Source organism: Kogia breviceps, chromosome X (assembly GCF_026419965.1).
Source record: "Kogia breviceps isolate mKogBre1 chromosome X, mKogBre1 haplotype 1, whole genome shotgun sequence".
Classification (NCBI taxonomy): Eukaryota; Metazoa; Chordata; class Mammalia; order Artiodactyla; family Physeteridae; genus Kogia; species Kogia breviceps.
The window spans coordinates 70,477,461-70,499,443 of NC_081330.1; the positions used below are offsets into that span (position 1 = coordinate 70,477,461).

At 42.4% G+C, this 21,983-nt stretch overlaps 1 protein-coding gene across 1 annotated transcript; it reads right to left on the reverse strand.

Moving 5' to 3' along the window:
• Nucleotides 1-5,495: 5,495 nt before the first annotated feature.
• LOC131748370 (polyadenylate-binding protein 1-like 2) lies at nucleotides 5,496-7,721 on the reverse strand. Its single transcript, XM_067023497.1, has one exon. The coding sequence runs from the start codon at nucleotides 7,120-7,122 to the stop codon at nucleotides 6,520-6,522; it is 603 nt and encodes a 200-aa protein (XP_066879598.1). The 5' UTR covers nucleotides 7,123-7,721; the 3' UTR covers nucleotides 5,496-6,519.
• Nucleotides 7,722-21,983: the final 14,262 nt, after the last annotated feature.

Below are 21,983 nucleotides of genomic sequence, written 5' to 3' on the forward strand. Positions count from 1 at the left end.
TAAGATGTGACTAAGTGAGAGAGTGGCATGGACATATATACACTACCAAACGTACGGTGGATAGCTAGTGGGAAGCAGCCACATGACACAGGGAGATCAGCTAGGTGGGATATGGAGTGTGTGAGGGAGGGAGATGCAAGAGGGAAGAGATATGGGAACATATGTATATGTATAACTGATTCACTTTGTTGTAAAGCAGAAACTAACACACCATTGCAAAGCAATTATACTCCAATAAAGATGTTAAAAAAACCCAAAAACCTAAAATAAAAAAAAGAAAACAAATGATATGAAAATCTAAAAAAATTTATGAATTATTGGTGTATACTACAGCATAGATGGATCATGAATATATGCAAAGTTTAAAAAGCCAGTAACAAAAGACCACATATTGTATGAGCCACTTCATATACATGTTTGTCACTCGCAGACCTATTGAGATTAAAAATATATTAGTAGTTGCATAGGGCTGAGTGGGTGGGGGAGAAATGAAGAGTGACTGCTAATGGATATACTGTTCATTTATGGGGTGATGAAATATTCTAAAATTGATTGAGGAGATGATTGCACAACTCTGTGAATATCCTAAAAATATTTAATTGTATACTTTAAATAGATGAACTTATGGTATTCAAATTATATTTTTTAAAGCTGTTATAAAAAGCTAATGCAAGCAGAGATTGCCTTCATCTGGAAAATTTTCTTTGTGTGTACTTTTAATACATCTTTGGGTCCTCGGTGCCCTCCTCATTCCTAATCATTCAGTTATGTTCATGACTTCAGTGACTCATAGTACAAGACCATTGTAATACTGATGTTTTTTAAGTAATTGAACAGGATAGAATTATGACTCTAGTAAATAACAAATCCAAACTGGGAATAATCATGAAGACTTCCTAGAGGAGGAGAAATCTAAGTTTTGTTTAGAATGATAAGTAGGAATTATCTAGGCAAACTGTAGCTGCAAATAGGCAAAGGTTCAGAGGATAAAGAGCTTAAGGCTTTGCAAGAACTGTAGGTGACTTGGTAACAATGGCATGTGGAACTGTGGATCTAGAATGGACTATAGGATTGGAAATAAGGCTGGAAAGGTAATTAAGTGCTCAATAATGAAAGGTCCTCGGTTCCATGACATAAAGTGTCTTCTCCATACTGAAGGTAAAAGAATTTCACTGACAAATTTTAAGCATTGTTATTTCATGAAGAGATACAAAGTTTTAGATGCTTTTTTCTAGTTTCAGTGTACAGAATGAATTAGGAGTGATCAAGACCATGGACAGAATTCAGTTAGAACATACTGTAATATTCTGAATGAGAGATGATGGAGGCCTGAACTAGAAACATAGAAGTGGGAATGGAGAGAAGGGGGGACGTTCTCATGATATTATGGAGGTAAAACCAACAGGATTTCATGCTTAACTTATGTGAAGATTGATAGAAAATAATACCTACTTCTGCAAGAATTTAAGAATATATTATATGTAATTGTTCTACATGTCAGTGCTCAAAAAAATCTTACTTTATATTTTAATTCTATTTATACCATGGCATTTTATATACTCTGTTCTTAATTACAGGGATAATATTTCTTGTAATAATATAACATTTTTTCCCTTTAACCTGAAATTGTTCTTATTACATATCTTAAGAGAATCTTCACTATATTTATAGTTAGTTGGATTCCTACAGTGATAGTTGTTAAGTGACTTTTTCCATAAATTACTACATTACCACTCTGGCAATGGTTTTCCCTGGTAGTTATTTAGCTCTCTCTCCCTCTCTCTTTTTCCCCTCTCCTCTCTTCTCTCCTCTGCCCCTTGCCCACCTCATTGCTTTCAGCTTATTTTCTCAGCAACAATGAGAGATTTTATATTGATTAGATCAAAGCAGAAGCCAGATCCCTCCTTGTACTGAACATGGACTACCAATAGATATCTATTCCAGTGCACTGGGTGGGGGAAGGTATTTCTGAACCCCTTATATAATGGGATATACAAACATAAAAAAATTAAAATATCATTTCTATGAACAAATAACAGCAATCCATATCCTATAAGCATAAATGTTAAAAGCAAGGGTTTCTTTGTCCCTCAGTCCTTGACATTTTCAAAGCTACCTTGACCTAGAAGGAGAGTCTGTATGTGAGAATTAAATAGCAAAAATAAGCTTATTTCTTCTACCAAGGCAGGGACTTTCTTTCCTTGCCTTTATAAAGTGTGCAAAAAATGTCTTAATTCTAAATTATTCCTTAAATATGATTCTGTTTCTTCCTTTAAAATCAACATTTCTGACCCTTGTCTTCAGTTTTAAGTGTTAACTCATAGCCTGTGCTAGACAAAGGAATACCAAATGCCTTTTCCTGAGGAGGAAAAACAATTCAAGTGCAAAATTAGTCACCATAGAGTTGGACTCAATGGGGAAAACATAGGAACTACTTCAATATCCAAAATGAGGACACTCTTAAAAATATTCCAGTTCTGTACATGGAACTTTCTCCAGGATAGATCACAAGCTAGGCCACAAAACAAATCTCAAGAATAATCAGGGAAATGCAAAACCATAATGAGATATCACCTCATACCTGTCAGAATGTCTACAGTCAAATAGACAAGAAATCACAAGTGTTGGCAAGGATATGGATAAAAGAGAACCTTCATGCACTGCTGGTGGGAATATAAATTGGTGTAGCTACAATGGAAAAGAGTATGGGGGTTCCTGAAAAATTTAGAGACAGAACTACCATGTGATCCAGCACTTCTACCCCTGGGCATTTATCCAAAGAAAACAATTCAAAAAGATATGTGTGCCCCAATGTTCATAGCAGCATTATTTACAGTATATCTACAGTAGCCAAGATATGGTAGCAACCTATGTGTCCATCAACAGATGACTGGCTAAAGATGTGGTATATATATATATATATATGATGGAATATTACTAGGCCATGAAAAAGAATGAAAAATTTGCCATTTTCAACAACATAGATGGACCTAGAGGGTATTAACCTCAGTGATATGTCAGACAAAGATAAATACTATATGTTTTTGTTTATATGTAAATCTAAAAAATAACACAAATGAATAAATATCACAACATAGAAACAACCTCACAGATACAGATGACGAACTAGTGGTTACCAGAGGGAACAGGGTGGGGGAGGAGCAAAATAGGTGAAGGGGATTGAGAGGTGCAAATTACTAGGTATAAAATAAATAAGTTACAAGGTTGTAATGTACAACACAGCAAATATTGTCAATATTTTATAAATTTCTATGGTGCATAATATATAAAAATATCAAGTTACTACATACTATGTACTATGCTATACACCTGAAACTAATATAATGCTGCAAGTCAACTATACTTCAGAAAAATTTCCAGTTCTATAAAATGATGGTGAATTGTAGAATAAAACTGAAGAGACATAGATGTCTTAGGTATCTTCACAATATACTGAAAAGCAAATTATGGGATAAAATATGTCCATAATTGTCAAAATAAATGTTTATGGGTGGATCGTGAAAGCTTGTAAATATATAGAAAATAATATGTTCTTATGTATATTTTAATGTATTTGATCTCATTTTTAAATGCACTTTTAAATGAAGTAATAAAAAATATCAAACCATTTCAATTTCCCAAAACTTAAAAAAAATACTTTGGCCAAATTAAAGGGTATGTGCACTACCAGTTGATATAGCCTTTAAGGGCGAAACATGTGGCAAAAGACCAAGAAAAATATTTGTCATGTCCATATATATCAAACCAAAATTCCAATAGTAAGGAATAGAAAACAATAAAATATTCCAAGACATTCAGGTACACAGGTGTTCATCATAGAATTGATCTTACAAGTAAAAGTTCAGAACTATTTTAAACATAGCCCAAGGGCTTCCCTGGTGGCGCAGTGGTTGAGAATCCGCCTGCCGATGCAGGGGACATGGGTTCATGCCCCGGTCCTTGAAGATCCCACATGCCACAGAGTGGCTGGGCCCATGAGCCATGGCCACTGAGCCTGGGCGTCCGGAGCCTGTGCTCCACAATGGGAGAGGCCACAACAGTGAGAGGCCCGCGTACCACAAAAAAAATTTTAAATAAAAAATAAACATAGCCCAAAGAAGCTTGGTTGTAGAAATTACAGCTCATCCTTGTGATGGCTTATTATGTAACAACAGAGCTAAAGGAGAATATTTAATTATTTAGAAATATGGTCCCAGAGAACTATTATAGTGAAAATACACTTTAGTGAAACAATACATATTTTATTATAAATATAAATATAAATTATATTATAAATATAAATATATCTATAAATGTAGATATTTATTTATTAAAAGTGTATTTTGTCAAGTACTGGTATTAGGAGTGATAATTCATTTGTTATATTGACATTTACAAATATTTTCTATTATAATCATGTACAGACTGTATAAAATGTTTAAAATAAATAAAAACAAGAAAGTTCCTGATAAAATATTGAGAAAATGCAGAGATGATTGCAATACAAAGTACAGAAAATTATACACGTAATCCAGGTCCCCTTACAATATTGGTGCACCTTACAAATGTAACCGGATACTATCTTTAGAGATGGCCATTTATTAATGCACTTCACCACCAAACTGCCCATATCCATTGATGCTTAAATTTTCCTATCTGCAATATTTGTTTAGAAAATGATATGGAAAGTCAGCTAGATTTGTGCACTATGATGCACTTGACAGCTCTGTTTGTATAAAGAAAAATGAGCAACAACCTACATGTTCAACAATGAGGAAGTAGTTAAAATACATATACACACAAACACAGAGATATAGACATGGATAAGTTGTCTGCTTTTTAATTTTTTCCTTAAATGAAGGTGAATTATTATTCTGACAATGGGAAAAAGGGCAGGAAGTGTACACATATATATCCACCTATTAAGTCATCAATTCAATGAAATATTAACAGCCAGAGAAAATATTTTTAAATTATCTTTAATGACATGAAATGAAGTTCGAGTATGTGTGTGTATAAATATACACACATTTATGTGTGAAAAAGTAGGTATAAAAACAATATGTACATTATTATATACATACATGACATATGAATCAGAAAAATACTAGAGAGGTACAGCCAAAAATGTTTCAGGTAGTTCTTAGAAAATATTAGACAGGTACAGATGAAAATGATTCAGGGAGGTATGGGTGCTCATTAGGATTGATTACAGGTGACATTCATTTTCTTCTGTTAACTTGTCCGCTTTGTGATTTGTTTCCTGCAATGAAGCTGAATTATTTTTCTGAGAATGGGGAAAAGGGCAGGAAGTGGGCACAGGTTAAGAAGGTGAAAAACAGTATTTAAATTCAGCAAAACAACCAAGAACAGCGAAATACCATTTACAGCCCATCAAGCTGGCCAAGACACACACACCACGCGTGCGCGCACGCACACACACACACACACACACACACACACACACACACAATTACAGTGACCAGGAGACTATGCAGGGGAAATGGGCATACTCTTTTTACTAGCTGAGCTGGCTGGCATGAATGCAAATAGGTACAATGCTTATGAAGGGGCCATTTGGCAACACACAGGAAAAGTCTTTAAAATGTCCATATGTGGATCCTGCAAGTCCACAATTAAGATCATCAGGTATGCTAGCAAAGATTTGGCTTGACAAGGGAGAATTCACTCATTGGAGTATACACAGTGCTGGGCTTAAACACAGGGAAAGAACTAGGCACCACCTGAATGTCCAACAATGCAGGGATGACTACAGAAATGTTAGGGTCCATCGATACACTCTTCAGGCACTAAAGATGACGTTTCTGAAGCCTGTTGAATAACACGGAAAGAAGTTCAATGGGTCGATTTTTGTTTGGTTTTAGTATTTGAAAAAGCAGATTAAGAAACACCACATACATGAACCATTCTATAACAGTGTGTTAAAAGGGAAGGTGGGGTGGAGGTGAGGAAGGGAGGGAGAGAGAGAAGGAGAGGAGAGAGCCTGGAAAACAGCACACGGAAACGGTAAAAGTGGTTGTCTCCGGGTAGTAGGGTCATGGGGAGCAATTACTCTCTTGGGTTTCCCTCATCTGATTTCCTTCTCCTTCCTGATGTTTCTACCATGAAATTGTATCACCTGTGCAATAAACAAAGAGAGAAAGTGCTTTTTAAACCAAACCACAAGGAGAAGACACCCTTTAACCTGTCAATTGTCACAGATTAGCAAGATTATTCACAACACCCAAGGTGGGTGTGGGGGGAAGGGAGGGTAGAGGAGGGGTAGGGACGAGAGGGGAGTGGAGAGAAAGTCAGAGAGAGACACAGAGTGAGAGGGACTGAGACAGACGGAGGGAGGGAGAGATGGAGGGAAGAAAGAGGCGGGGCGGTTGTGAGAGAGAGAGACCTGCACTCCCAATACAATACACTGCTGGTGGGTTAGGGGGGCAAAGGGTGGGGTTGTAAACCGGGTGGGAGCCAAGGTTTGGCTCTGCTGGCTGGCTCGCTCCTGAGATGTCTTCATCGCAAGGTGGCCTCCTCGTCGGTGTCTTCCTCGAAATCCTTGACGTCAGCACTGGTGGACTGCCTGGCCCAGGCTCCCCTTTCGGCCTCTCGTTCCTTATGCGACTTGAACCTCCCAACGAAAATTTTGCGGTAGTTCAGGAACATGCCATTCATCGCATCGATGGCCCGCTCGGCGGACTCCTGCTTCTGGAAGTGCACGAACCCGTAGCCCTTGGGCCCCTTTTCGTCGCAGGCCACTTTGCAGGAGAGGATGTTGCCGAATGCCGAGAAGATGTTGTACAGCGCCTTGTTGTCGATGGTTTTGCCCAGGTTCTTGATGAAGACGTTGCCCACCCCGCTCTTGCGGAGCGAGGGGTCCCGCTGGGACCACATGATGCGCACTGGCCTGCCCTTGATGACATCAAAGTTCAGGGTCTCCAGGGCCCGCTTGGCGTCCACCGGTTGCTGGTAGTTGACATATGCATAGCCCAACGAGCGGCGGGTGATCTTGTCCCTGCAAATGCGGATGGAGAGGATGGGCCCGGCTGGGCTGAACTTCTCGTACAGCATTGCCTCCGTCACCTCAGGGTGCAGGTCGCCCACGTACAGCGAAGCCATTGGAAAGTCCGGATTCCCCCCGGAGCCCCCGCCCGTCTCCGCATCAGCATCCGCGGCGGCCACCGCCGCCGCCGCTACCGCCGCCGCCACCTCCGCATCTGCATCCGCATCCGCATCCGCATCCGCCTCCGCCTCCCCCAAGGGGGGCGTCGCAGCCTCTGCCGCGGCGGCGGCTTCGGCCGCACCGGCCTCCGCCACGGCCACTGCCGCTGCCGCCAGGGAGGCCTCCGCCTCCTCCCCCGCTAGGGCTGCCGCCGCCTCCCCCAGGGTGGCCTCCGCCACTGCCTCCTCTACTGAGGCCTCGGCCTCCAACTCAGCCTCCACCTCTGCTTCCGCCTCCGCCACGGAGGCCTCCGCCACCGCTTCTGCCACGGTCGCCGCCGCAGCCTCCGCCGCCGCCGCAGCCGCCGCCGCCACCGCCGCCGCCACTGTCGCCGCTGTCGCCACGGTCGCCGGTGCCCCCAGGCCGCTGCCGCGACCTCCCTTCCCGCGAGCTGGGGGGCGGAGAGGCGGGAGAGGGCAGGAAGGCGGGTGGGCGCCGGAACCCGGGCTGGGGGCGCGAGCGCGAGCTGGGGCGGCGGACCCCGGGCCAGCCGATCTGGAGAGTCCCAGTCACCTGGTATGGCGAGCGTTGCCAGGAGCGCACCGGTGCGAGTCGCAGCAGCCTGCAGCCCACTGCTGCTGCCGCCGCCGCTCGGTCGTGGGCTAGCGTGCGGGGCGCGGGCGGGCGGCGTGTGGTGGGGGGCGGGGGGTGTTGGCGTCTGTGGTCCGGGCAGCTGGGAAGGCTTCTGTCTCTTTGGTTCCCCCTGTGGCTGCTGCGGGGCTGCGGGGCCGCGGACGGTGGGAGGGGGCGGGAGCGGGAGGCTTGAGGTTGGGGGGCGGGAGTGTGAGTCCTCAGCCTGTCGGATCGGCTGGATGTGTTTGAAGAGGAAGCCAGGCAAAGGGCTCCGTGTGGACTGAGGGAATCTGGGTTAGATTTAGGGAGTTTTGTTTTATCCTTCCTCTCCCCATAGAACATTTAAATGATTAAATCAAGCACCTTGCAAGAGAAGGCGGGTGGCGTTGAGAATACACTTGCCCTGCCTAAACAAAGCCAAGAAAAATGGTTTTCTCACGTTCAGGGGTTCTCCCCACCTCAAGGCACACACACTCTCCAACATCACCGCCACCAAGGCAGCAACTCTTACTCTGAGCTGGAGCTGGGGCAAATAGGGCAGGCTCCCACTGCAGCCTGCTGACCCATTTTCTCAGTGATTCCTCCCCCTTCTCCGGCTCTTTCCCTCCTCTGCAACACTTGCAGAAGAGGAAATAAAGAACACAAGAACACGTATTCATTCATCCATAATGCCATGCCACAAATATTTATGGAGCCGTTGCTGGTCCCTAGGGATATACATGGAGCCGTTGCTGGTCCCTAGGGATATACAGGGGTCCGGGAGGCAAGAGGAAATAGACCGGTCAACTCCCTAGGTTAACCTTGGGAGTGGACAGTCTGGGCTAGAAACCCTGTCCCTGCTCCAGACTATGGGAGAACTAGGGACCTGGGGTTCTTCAGCCCCCATCCCCCCCAACTCCTCCCACCCATCCAGTCTCAATTCATGCAGCCCGGAAGCGGGGGAATCAAGAGCACCCTGTCCTTAGTGCTGTCCTCCATGATAGGTGAGGTAAGCCAAATCAAGAGCTGGGGACAGCGCCTGGTCCAGAGCCAGGCACTAGTTTGCTCTTGCCTCTGCCCTCAAGGTGCTGAGGTTCCCAACGTGAACCAAGAAAGGCACATCCATGTTCAAAACAAAAACAAAACCTGAAATCTCTCTAGAATGAGGTGTCTCATCCCAGTTCACCAGCTAGTATTTATGGAAGCCTTATCCAATACTTGGCACTGGGGGCTCAGAGACAGGCAATGTGGTAAGTGAGCAGTGAATGCTGATGTGTTGGAGGTGTGGGGCAAGGTGAGGAAAGGTGAGCAGAGTGTATTGTGGGAGCAGAGAGGCCACACAAGACCAAAAGCTGAGGGGATAGGCAAGCGAGCAACCATTAGAGTAGAGGGCAACAGAGGCTAGAGTCCCACTTCTTCCAGAAAGGAGGACCCAGCCACTAACCATTCCTGGTAGGAATCAAGCAAGGCTGCACAGAAGACAAAACCCCCAAGGTGAGCTCTGAAAGATGAGTAGCAGTCCACCACACCGAGGCAGAAGGGAAGGGACTCCAGACAGAGGCATCAGTCTGTGTCCAAGGCTCTATAGCATGCTAGCACATGCATGGTCACTTCTGGTCATGCCTAATAATCTGGTGTGGACAGAGCTTGTGATCTCCAAGAGTATATGGCAGGAGATGGGGCTGGAAGGTGTGGGGGCCCTGAAAAGCAAGCTAAGGTTCTTGGACTCTTTACCCAAGCTCACGGGGCCCACTCAGTACATTCAAGGAGGGACTCGGTATGATCAGATCTTTAGAAAGAGTACAAACTAAACATCAACACAGAAAGTAGTTAAGAGAGTAGATCTTAAAAGTTCTGATTACAAGGGGAAAACAAAGTGTAACTAACTGAGGTGATGGATGTTTATTAAACTTCTTGTGGTAATCATTTAGCGATGTGTACCTATATCAAATCATTATGTTGTACACCTTAAACTTATACGGTGTTATATGTCAATTATATCTCAATGAAACTGGAGAGAAACCCATCAATACACATGTAAATGCATGCACACATACACACACACACGCGCGCGCGCGCACGCACCCCTGAGACAGAGCTGATAGAACAAAAAGAAGACAGTCAGTTGTGACCAGTTCCAAAAGAGTCAGAACAACCATTCCCTCCGTCCCTCCTTTCCTTCCATAAATAGGGGTTTTACATTTACCGTGAGCCAGGCATTGAACTGTGGACTTCGGGGTCAGATAGTGCCTTTCCTCACTCCACTAAAGCTCAGGCTGCCCATACAAATAAGAGAAATGCCAGCAGAGGGCTATATGTGCTATGTGATTGGACTATGGTGGCCATGGAGTTTCATCTGCCCAGCACATATTCTCACCTCCCCCTTACTCCCACCCATCCACCTTCCTTGGGTAAATAAAGCTCTTTTTCTGTGGTGGCAGCGTTGGCTGGACCTGGGCAATTGCACATGATAGAACAACCCTGAACCTTCAGAACTGACTGGGTCACCATGGGGTGTGAGGCAGTGAGAACTTTCTCATCGCTGGCTGGAAAGCATCCCAAGATGGCTGAGAAGCAGGCATACAGACGTGTGTCTCGCCAGCTTGCAAAGCCTAGCTCTCTGCCCCTAGACAGGGTGCCAGCAAAGGGCAGGGACAGAGACTTAGGAAAAGCCTGCTGTGCAGCTGGTGCCTTGACCAAGGTGGTCACTGTCACCACTCTTAGGAGCCATCTCCTGAGGGTCTAGGTTGCTTGTAGGCAGGAGGCAGATGAGTTTTGCCTCACCACTCCAGGTGGCCACCAAGAGGGACCTGAGGAGGCAGCGGCCAAGGGGGAAGCCATGATTGCTGGGAGGTAGGGGATGTGGGGATGACAAGAAGAGCTTCTCGGCCCATTGTTTGGAGACAGAAGTGGCAAGAGGGACCAATTCAAGGACCAGGAGTCAACAAGATCTCTTTCTCTGGCTTTGACTTCCAGCCCACAGAGCAACAGAAATCGGTAGGAGAAAGAGGTTCAGCAAAGTCATGCTGTGGCCAGTGAATCCACAAACCTGTCAAACCAGAAGACAATCCCCAGGCCGTTGACCCTCCAGCAACAGGAAGAAAGCTACTGCAGTGACAAGGAGAGCAGCTGGGGAATGCTCTCCAAGTCCTTTCTCACAGAGGCTTCTCCTGGGTTCCCGTCTCCTTTTTTTCAGTTCCTGGTCACATCTGCAATCAAAAGTGTTCTGACTACTGGTTGCTATGATTGAGGCAAAAGTGAAGAGCCCTGTGGAGTGTCAGCGGAGGGAGGGAGAGGTCCCTTTCTTGTGGGAGGAAGTATTACTCATTTCATTCACTCGATGATTCAACAAGTATTTATGGAGGGCTACCTTGTACCAGGCATTGTTCTAGGCAGAGAGCCCCTGCATCCAAGGAACTTATCTTCTAGTGGGGAAGACAGACAATAAACATGGCAGAAAATGTAAAAGCACTTAAAGGTTGCTGCAAATGCCCTCAGGGAAATAAACGAGATGATTTGGTATGTCTTACCTAGAACCCAAGAGAAGTGGCAAAGGTCAGGGATGGCCTTTCTGAGGACAGTGATATGTGGCCAGTCCTGCTGGAAAACAGGGGGAAAACCTGCCTAGCAGGGAGAACTGCAATTCCTCCGGCCTTGTGACAAAAAAAGAGGGGCACTGGAGCCGCAGAAGAGATGCCGGTGTAGCTGGAGCCCAGTGAGAGAGGGGATGGAGGGAACAAAGGACAGTGTAGTGGTGGGAAGGAGCCATGATGGAGTTTGGTTTTCACTCAAAGAGCTCTGAGGAGCCAGAGAGAGAATTGAATCAAGGGAGTGCCATGATCTAATTATATTCAGTAATTTCTCTCTGGCTGCTCTCTGTGGAAAAAACTGCAACTGGGCAGGGCACAAAGCAAAGCAGGGAGACCAATTTGGGCCCTCTTGCAGTAGCCCAGTTGGGAGATGGCAGTGGCTTGGCCCAGACTGGCAGCACAAATTTAGAGAGTAGTGCATGGGTTCATGTGATATTTTGGAAAGAGAACAGACAGCACTTGCTGGTGGATTGAAGGCAGTTGGTGAACAAACTTAAGAAATGAATGATTACTATGAGAGTCTTTTCTTGCAAGTCTTGGTCATGGAGGTGTTATGTATAGTCACAGACAATACGGAGAGTGGATGTGATACATTTGGACAAGGGAGAAAGACAGTTGGGGATGTGTGTCAAGAGTTCCAATTTGCACATGTTATGTGTCTGAAGTCTGGAAAAGTCTGCTCTCCATGTAGTCTGCAGAAACAGAATTATCAAGACAACAAGACACAGATAGTATTTAAAGCCACAAGACTGGGCAGAATCACCTAGAGAGAGTACTGTCAGGAGAAGAAAGTGCAGGGCTATTCCCTGAGACATGCCATCATGTAGAAGTTGGGTTGAGGATAACAAGCCAGCAGAAGCGATTGAGAAGGACTGGACGGTAAGTGGGCTGGCCCTAAACCTGACTCCTCTCCAGGGCCGTGCAGGGTCCAACCTCAGTGTCCTCACTCAGGTCCTGCTTTCAGTGCTCCTGGCTGTATGTGCATGGGACTTGGTTTAAAACGGGAGGACAACGAGAACTTTGTGTGCTAGGGTTTAGATTTCTCTTTCTGTTCATTCCAAGGTGGAGCTTTAAAGAGATAGGTTCAGATACAGAGACATTCAAAGAGTGTTTGGAGCCGGCCCTGCTCTTCCCACTTCACATGGCCCACCTCCTTCTTCCTATCAGGAGTCAGTAATAGAAAGGAATGGGGAGGCGGTTCAGAGAGCAGGAGAAAAGAATAGAAAATAATGGAAGGAGGTAGGGGATGGGGGTGGGTACCAGTGGGGAGAGGGACAGATCAGCTCTGTCAAAACACTGAAATGAATCAAAACACTGAAAACAGGGATCTACATAAAGAAGTCTCTTCCTATGAATTTCTCGTTGACATAGCTGTAGGAAGGACGCTCAGGGGAATATAGAATGAAAACATACATGTATTTTGTAGTAGGGAAATTAATTTTGTCAATTCACACTGCCCCCAAACTCCCCCGAATGAAAATAATCTTGACATACAGGCCAGCAAAAATAGCAGCCTTAGACTTTTATTTAGGAAGAATTGGAAAGTGTTTGGGTGTGTGCCCCTGCTATTTAACAAATAAGAACAATGATTATTAAATTGTCTTGAATAAATACAGCACATTTAGCAAATGGTCCTTTGGATCTTTATAAAGTGAAGAGTTAACGGAGGCAGAGATGTAGGGCAGGGAAGGAATGGGAATTGAGTCAATAGACATAAGAGCCCCAGGACATCAGGACATACACACACGAGCATGTTTATCACCTAAGGATTCACACTGGGCGAACTAGGATACAACGCAAGCACTCATCAACTGGGGAATGGCTGGAGACATTGTGGCACAGCCATTCCATGGATTATCATGCAATCATTACCAAGCACGAGTTATGTCTATAGGGTCTGATTTAGGGGGACCTTCAAAATAAGCTATTATTAAGTGAGGAAAGCAAATTGCAGAGAGGGGACAGTATATGGTCTCATTTGCTTGTTGGGGGTCAGGGCATGGGAGGGAAGATAAGGGGTTGTGATCCCATATTTATTTGTATGCCTACTTGACATCTCCACCTGGATGTCTCATAGGCATTTCATCCTTAGATGGCATCACCATGCACTCGGGTATTCAAGTGAAATAAAAATGGAGAGGCACCCTTATTTCCTTCCTCTCCCACTCCAACATCTTCCTCTGGCCCCTGTGTCATCCTTCAGCCATTCCTATCACCTCTACCTCCCAAACACCACTTGAACCTCTCCAACTCCACTGGAGTCCACCGTTAAGCCTCTCATGGGATCCTGCCAAGCCTCCTAACTGTTCTCCCACTTCCACCAAACTTCCTTGTCCATCCAGTAGCCAGACTGATCTTTCAGAAAAATGAATGGCGCCTTTTGCCTCCCCTACTCAAAACCCCAGAAGGCTTCCCTCTTCACTTGGACTTAAAGGCAAACTCCTCAACATGACTTAAATATAATGAGCTGCATGACCTGGCCCTTGCCAACCTCCCCATTCTAACCTTTCTCTATCCTGGTCATTGTGGGCCTTCTTAGAATACTCTGACTACTCCATGATCCAATCTCCATCCTTCCTGAGGGCTTCCACCTACCTCAAACTGTCTTTCTCCATCTTTTTAAAATCGTTAACAGGTTTTTAAACATACAGAAAATTATAGTAGGTCACAGAACATGCCCCCAAGTACACATCACTCAAACTGAAAAAAATAAAACATTTGTCCTATTTTTGTATCAGATGGTTAGATTTTTAGGATAATAAAAAAATACAAAATACAGCTACCATCCCTTTTGGAGCCCCCCGCCAATCCCATTCTCCTTGCCACCCCCCACAGGGCACAAACCTTGGTTACTTCTGGGTGTGATTAAAGGCAGGATACAAGTAAGTCCTCAGTTTCTCTCTCTAATTTCTTTTTCTCTCTCTATCTCTTTTCCCTTACTCTATTCATGAGAATTTCTCTGACGCTTTGCTATTTGTCTCTCAGAAACAGACAGGGTCCACAAAAGGGAACATGATTGGTGATATTTGGGCTCAGGATGGTCGTGAGAAATGAAGAAGCCTATACTCCTAGCAGTCCTTGTATGTTCATGAATTCCTGGGCTTAAATTCCTCAGAGAACATGGGCCTTGGAGTCAAATGGACTCTCTTGTAGGCAGAGTTCCAGAGCAAAACACTCAACTGCTCTGAGCCTCCATTTGTGCTTTGAGTTTGAATTTCAGAAACAGTAATTAAGGTTCTTGGGAATTTTTTTTAATAACAAGTAGTTTTGCCCAACCCTATTTAGGAACCAAGAACAAAGGGCTGACTGATGGTTTTTACATAGAATTTCAGATACCTTTCTCTCTGGGAACCAATTCTCCTCCCAATGTATGCTTAAAACTTTAATGACCTTCTTTGTCATAATCTCAGGCAGTTTACAGGCGTGACCTTATAAAAATATACCTGTAGGTATATCCCCAGTCCATGACTTACTAGCTATGCTTACCTTGGTCAAGTTGCTTTGCCTTTTTTGTTTGTTTCCTTAGCTTTGGAGTCCTCATCTGTACAAAGGGATGTATATTTGTAAGGACAAAAAGACGTGATAATGTTTGGAAAATGCTTTTCACAGTGCCTGGCATGCATTCAGTGCCCAACACAAGGAACTCCTTATTAATGTCAGTTCCCTCTGTCCTGAGGATATCCTTGTTCGGCTGGTTTTTGAAGGCCCAGTGTCTCTCCTTTCTGGTGTCCAAGGAAGCTTGGCACTTTCTCTCTAACCAGGAGCAAGGTGTCAGTTCAGAGGGAGTCTGATCCTCTGGGTTATAGCCCAGGTTATGGCTGGATTTTACTCTAGGCAAGCCCCTGATTCTCTGGCCTGAACTCACCTAACTTACACTCACATTCAGGTTTTCCTTCGTTCTCCTGACCTTAGGACCTTTTTATGACCCATTTATTTATCTTGCCTGAGATCCAAGGACATTGAAAGTCAACACATGAAAGAATGCCATTTTCTGTACTCAAGAAAACCCCCTAGAAGATTTGATAATACTGTCTCATAGAATGGGGTGTTGAGTCAGGAGTTGAATTTTCCCTCAGCTGCTATTCATCCCTTTGAGCACCCTTTTTTGGGACCATTTTGGAGATAAATTACTATGAGGCAATATGTTCCTTCAAGTTCTTTCCTATAGGACACTGAATGCATTTTCATGTGTTCATGATGTCTCTGGAACTCTCCTACCAACATTCATGATTGCGCTAAGACACATTCATGGGTTATTGGCATATGAGTAGCTGATCTTCATTACCATGAGTTGCTGAGCAATTTAAGTTTTCACTGTGTATAATAGATGTAAGATGAAATCTCCTTCCATGTGGTAAAGGCTTGGCGAAGTCATGATGATTATTAGCTTTGGGACCTCCTACCATGCAAACCATCTTTTAGAAACCGTGATCAAAAATAAAAATTGCTCTTACTGAAAGGAAGTCACGCACATGGTAAATAAAATAGTGGTGACCAGAAAGTACAAACAAGCTTGTGATAAAAGGCAAAGGTCTGAGACCCCATCACTTCCCACTCCCCAGTTGTGTTTTCCAGGGTAGATCATTTCAATAATTCCCACTAGGGGCTGCCTGGTGGCGCAGTGGTTGAGAGTCCACCTGCCGATGCAGGGGACACGGGTTCATACCCCGGTCCGGGAAGATCCCACATGCTGCAGAGCGGCTGGGCCCGTGAGCCATGGTCGCTGAGCCTGCGCGTCCGGAGCCTGTGCTCCGCAACAGTGAGAGGCCCGCATACCCCGCCCCAAAAAATAAATAAATAAAAATAATAATAATTCCCGCTAGCACTGTTTTGGCAGTTACCGTATTACATCTAAATAAAGTATTTAATCTGCTATTTCACATCATCCATCAACTTTAGCCATCATCAAGTGACCACATTCTTCTTACAGAAGAGAATTTAACTCATTCACTGTGTCTTCATTCTGCCCTCTCATTCTCTCAGATTTTATACTTTCTTTTGATTTTTAGTTTCTCTATTGATGACTCTAGTAACTTTCAATAACATACTTAACCCTCAGTTCCTTGCATACACCTTAGTCACTTTAACTTTTCTTTTTTCTTCTATAAAATGAGGATATTACCACTTCTATCCTTCCCTTCCTTCAATATCTCTTCCTCATTTCTACATCCTCTTCTTACCAGGTTCATTATCATTTACATCCATTTTTGGAAACCTAAAAAACATTTTCTGCTTTGAAAAGCAATACAAGTCTTTTGCTTTTTAATGAATCTCTAATAATTTTGATCATAGGTCCACATTTCTTCACTGAGTGTAGGCTGGACCAGAGAAGGAGATTAAATCCTGGTGTCAAGTCCAAATCCTCTCTATATCTTTTTTCCAGTAATTTCTGAAAGGTCTGCCACATTTGAGTCTGACTTATATGGGATCTATGCATCAAACACACACTCTCTCTCTCCGTCTCTCTCTCTCTCTCCCTCTCCCCCCCCCTCTCTCTCCCTCTCTCTCTCTCGCTCTCTCTCACACACACACACACACACACACACAAAAAAAAAAAAAACCCACACAATTAAATGGTTGCCAAGCAATTGATCATTAAACCACTTAATCTTATAACAATTTATAAAATGGGTGTCCTTATAATCTCTATTTTATTCCTTGGAAAATTCGGTAGCAAGGACCTTAATAACAGGCAAGGTATCATATAGTGTAAGTGGTAGAGCCTGGTATTGATATAAAGAAAGGCAGTCTTGTTCCAGAATTGGTCCTGGTGACCACCATGTTATTTTACAATAAGCTTCTCTCTTTCAGTTTATCAGAATCTGTAACTATTGACAAATTAACCCATGCTGTTAAAACAGGTGGAACAGCTCACAGATGTATGAATAATGGTTGACAATCAATCACCCTACTTTCAAAACCCCCACCCATCCCAGACATCAGAGGTTACAGAGAACAAAATTGCCTGTTTGATTTCTTTTTTTACACTTTCCTCAGGTTCATAGAAATCTATAAAAACAGACTGACCTTATCCAGAGTAGATATTCTTTTATTTTGTCAAAAAAAGATTACAATTTTCTGTGACTTTCTACATTCACAGAGCAGGTTAACACACATAGATTAAATTAATTTTGTTTTATTAAAATCTGCACTAAGGGAAAACCTGGAATTTATGCAACAATGCCCTGATTGTTTCAAATGTTTCATTTTAAATTTTTGCAGACAAGAAGAAAAAAGTCATTGTTACCTTTACTACCCTTTCTGTAGTGCATCTTTTTATTCTCACCCTGCTTTTAAGTATTCAAACGTGTTTATGTTTTTAAAGCAATTAATTAATGGTGTGCATTAGTGAGATTTAAAAAAAATCTTTATTGGAGTATAATTGCTTTACAACAGTGTGTTAGTTTCTGCTGTATAACAAAGTGAATCAGCTATACATAAACATATATCCCCAAATCTCCTCCATCTTACGTCTCCCTCCCACCCTCCCTATCCCACCCCTCTAGGTGGACACAAAGCACCGAGCTCATTTTCCTATGCTACGTGGCAGCTTCCTACTAGCTATCTATTTTACATTGTAAGTGTATATATGCCCATGGCATTCTCTCACTTCATCCCAGCTTACCCTCTCCCTCCCCGTGTCCTCAAGTCCATTCTCTAGGTACCTGTCTTCATTCTTGTCCTGGCCCTAGGTTCTTCAGATCCATTTTTTTCTACTAGATTCCGTATATATGTGTTAGCATATGCTATCTGTTTTTCTCTTTCTGACTTACTTCATTCTGTATGACAGACTCTAGGTCCATCCAACTCACTACAAATAATTCAATTTTGTTTCTTTTTATGGCTGAGTAATATTCCATTGTATACATGTGCCACATCTTCTCTAACCATTCATCTGTCGATGGACACTTAGGTTGCTTCCAAGTCCTGGCTATTGTAAATAGAGCTGAAATGAACATTGTGATACATGACTTTTTTGAATTATGGTTTTCTCAGTGTATATGTCCCGTAGTGGGTTTGCTGGGTCATATGGTAGTTCTATTTGTAGTTTTTTAAGGAACCTCCATACTGTTCTACATAGTGGCCGTATCATTTTACATTCCCACCAACAGTGCAAGAGGGTTCCCTTTTCTCCACACCTTCTCCAGGATTTATTGTTTGTAGATTTTTCGATGATGGCCATTCTGACCGGTGTGAGGCAATACCTCATTGGAGTTGTTTTTTTTTTTTTTTTTGTCTTTATGATTTTTTTCACGTCTTTATTGGAGTATAACTGTTTTACAATGGTGTGTTAGTTTCTCCTTTACAACAAAGTGAATCAGTTATACATATACATATGTTCCCATATCTCTTCACTCTTGTGTCTCCCTCCCTCCCACCCTCCCTATCCCACCCCTCTAGGTGGTCACAAAGCACCGAGCTGATCTCCCTGTGCTATGCGGCTGCTTCCCACTAGCTATTTTACATTTGGTAGTGTATATATGTCCATGCCACTCTCTCACTTTGTCACAGCTTACCCTTCCCCCTCCCCATATCCTCAAGTCCATGCTCTAGTAGGTCTGTGTTTTATTCACGTCCTACCCTTAGTCTCTTCATGACAATGGAATATTACTCAGCCATAAAAAGAAATGAAACTGAGTTATTTGTAATGAGGTGGATAGACCTGGAGTCTGTCATACAGAGTGAAGTAAGTCAGAAGGAGAAAAACAAATACCATATGCTAACACATATATATGGAATCTAAGAAAAAAATGTCATTGTAGTTTTGATTTGCATTTCTCTAATGATTAGTGATATTGAGCATCCTTTCATGTATTTGTTGGTAATCTGTATATCTTCTTTGGAGAAATGTCTACTTAGGTCATCTGCCCATTTTTGAATTGGGCTGTTTGTTTTTTTGATATTGATCTCCATGAGCTGCCTGTGTATTTTGGAGACTAATCCTCTGTCAGTTGCTCCGTTTGCGAATATTTTCTCCCATTCTGTGGGTTGCCATTTTGCCTTATTTCTAGTTCTGTGAAAAATGCCATTGGTAGTTTGATAGGGATTGCATTGAATCTGTAGATTGCTTTGGGTAGTATAGTCATTTTCACAGTGTTGATTCTTCCAGTCAAAGAACACGGTATATCTCTCCATCTGTTTGTATCATGTATAATTTCTTTCATCAGGGTCTTACAGTTTTCTGCATACAGGTTTTCTGTCTCCTTGGGTAGGTTTATTCCTACGTATTTTATTCTTTTTGTTGCAATGGTAAATGGGAGTGTTTCATTAACTTCTCTTTCAGATTTCTCATGATTAATGTATAGGAATGCAAGAGCTTCCTGTGCATTAATTTTATATCCTGCTACTTTACCAAATTCATTGATTAGCTCTAGTAGTTTTCTGGTAGCATATTTGGGATTCTATATGTATAGCACCATGCCATCTGTAAACAGTGACAGTTTAACTTCCTCTCTCCGATTTGGATTCCATTGATTTCTTTTTCTTCTCTGATTGCTGTGGCCAAAACTTCCAAAACTATGTTGAATAATAGTGGTGAGAGTGGGCAACCTTGTCTTCTTCCTGATCTTAGTTTTTCACCATTGAGAATGATGTTGGCTGTGGGTTTGTCATATATGGCCTTTATTATGTTGAGGTAAGTTCCCTCTAAGCCTACTTTGTGGAGGGTTTTTATCATAAATGGGTGTTGAATTTTGTCAAAAGCTTTTTCTGTATCTATTGAGATGATCATATGGTTTTTCTCCTTCAATTTGTTAGTATGGTTTATCACATTGATTGATTTGCATATATTGAAGTATCCCTGAATTCCTGGGGTAAACCCCATTTGATCTTGGTGGATGATCCTTGAATGTGCTGTTGGATTCTGTTTGCTAGTATTTTGTTGAGGATTTTTCATCTATGCTCCTCAGTGATATTGGTCTGTAGTTTTCTTTTCTTCTGACATCTTTGTCTGGTTTTGGTATCATGGTGATCGTGGCCTCATAGAATGAGTTTGGGAGTGTTCCTCTCTCTGTTATATTTTGGAAGAGTTTGAGAAGGATAGGTGTTAGCGCTTCACTAAATGTTTGATAGAATTCACCTGTGAAGGCGTCTGGTCCTGGGCTTTTGTTTGCTGGAAGAATTTTAATCACAGTCTCAATTTCAGTGCTTGTGATTGGTCTGTTCCTATTTTCTATTTCTTCCTGGTTCAGTCTCGGGCGGCTGTGCTTTTCTAAGAATTTGTCCATTCCTTCCAGGTTGTCCATTTTATTGACATATAGTTGCTTGTAGTAATCTCTCATGATCCTTTGTATTTCGGCAGTGTCAGTTGTTACTTCTCCCTTTTCATTTCTAATTCTATTGATTTGAGTCTTCTCCCATTTTATCTTGATGACTCTGGCTAGTGGTTTATCAATTTTCTTTATCTTCTCAAAGAGGAAGCTTTTTGTTTTATTGATCTTTGCTATTGTTTCCTTCATTTCTTTCTCATTTATTTCTGATCCGATCTTTATGATTTCTTTCCTTTGGCTCACTTTGGGATTTTTTTGCTATTCTTTCTCTAATTGCTTTGGCTGTAAGGTTAGGTTGTTCGTTTGAGATATTTCTTGTTTCTTGAGGTGGGATAGTACTGCTATAAACTTCCCCCTTAGAACTGCTTTTGCTGCATCCCATAGGTTTTGGGCCGTCATGTTTTCATGGTCATTTGTTACTAAGTGTTTTTGATTTCCTTTTTGATTTCCTCTTTGATTTCTTCAGTGATCTCTTGGTTATTTACTAGTGTATTGTTTAGCCTCCATATGTTTTTATTTTTTACAAATTTTTATCCTGTAATTGATGTCTAATCTCATAGTGTTGTGGTCAGAAAAGATACTTGATATGATTTCAATTTTCTTAAATTTACCAACGCTAGATTTGTGACCCAAGATATGATCTATCCTGGAGAATGTTCCATGAGCACTTGACAAGAATGTGTATTCTGGTTTTTTTTGGATGGAATGTCCTATAAATATCAATTAAGTCATTCTTGTTTAATGTATCATTTAAAGCTTGTGCTCCCTTATTAATTTTCTGTCTGCCTGATCTGTCCATTTGAGGAAGTGGAGTGTTAAAATCCCCCACTATGACTGTGTTACTGTCAATGTCCCCTTTTTATGGCTGTTAGCATTTTCCTTATGTATTGAGGTGCTCCTATGTTGGGGGAATAAATATTTACAATTGTTATATCTTCTTCTTGGGTCGATCCCTTGATCATTTTGTAGTGTCCTTCCTTATCTCTTGTAATAGTCTTTATTTTAAAGTCTATTTTGTCTGATATGAAAAATGCTACTCCAGCTTTCTTTTGATTTCCATTTGCATGGAATATCTTTTTCCATCCTCACACTTTCAGTCTGTATGTGTCCCTTGATCTGAAGTGGGTCTCCTGTAGACATTCATTCAGTCTATGTCTTTTGGTTGGAGCATTTAATCCTTTTACATTTAAGGTGTTTATCGATATGTATTTTCCTATTACCATTTTCTTAATTGTTTTGCGTTTGTTACTGTAGGTCTTTTACTTGTCTTGTGTTTCCTGGCTATAGAAGTTCCTTTAGGATTTGTTTTAAAGCTGGTTTGGTGGTGCTGAATTCTCTTAGCTTTTG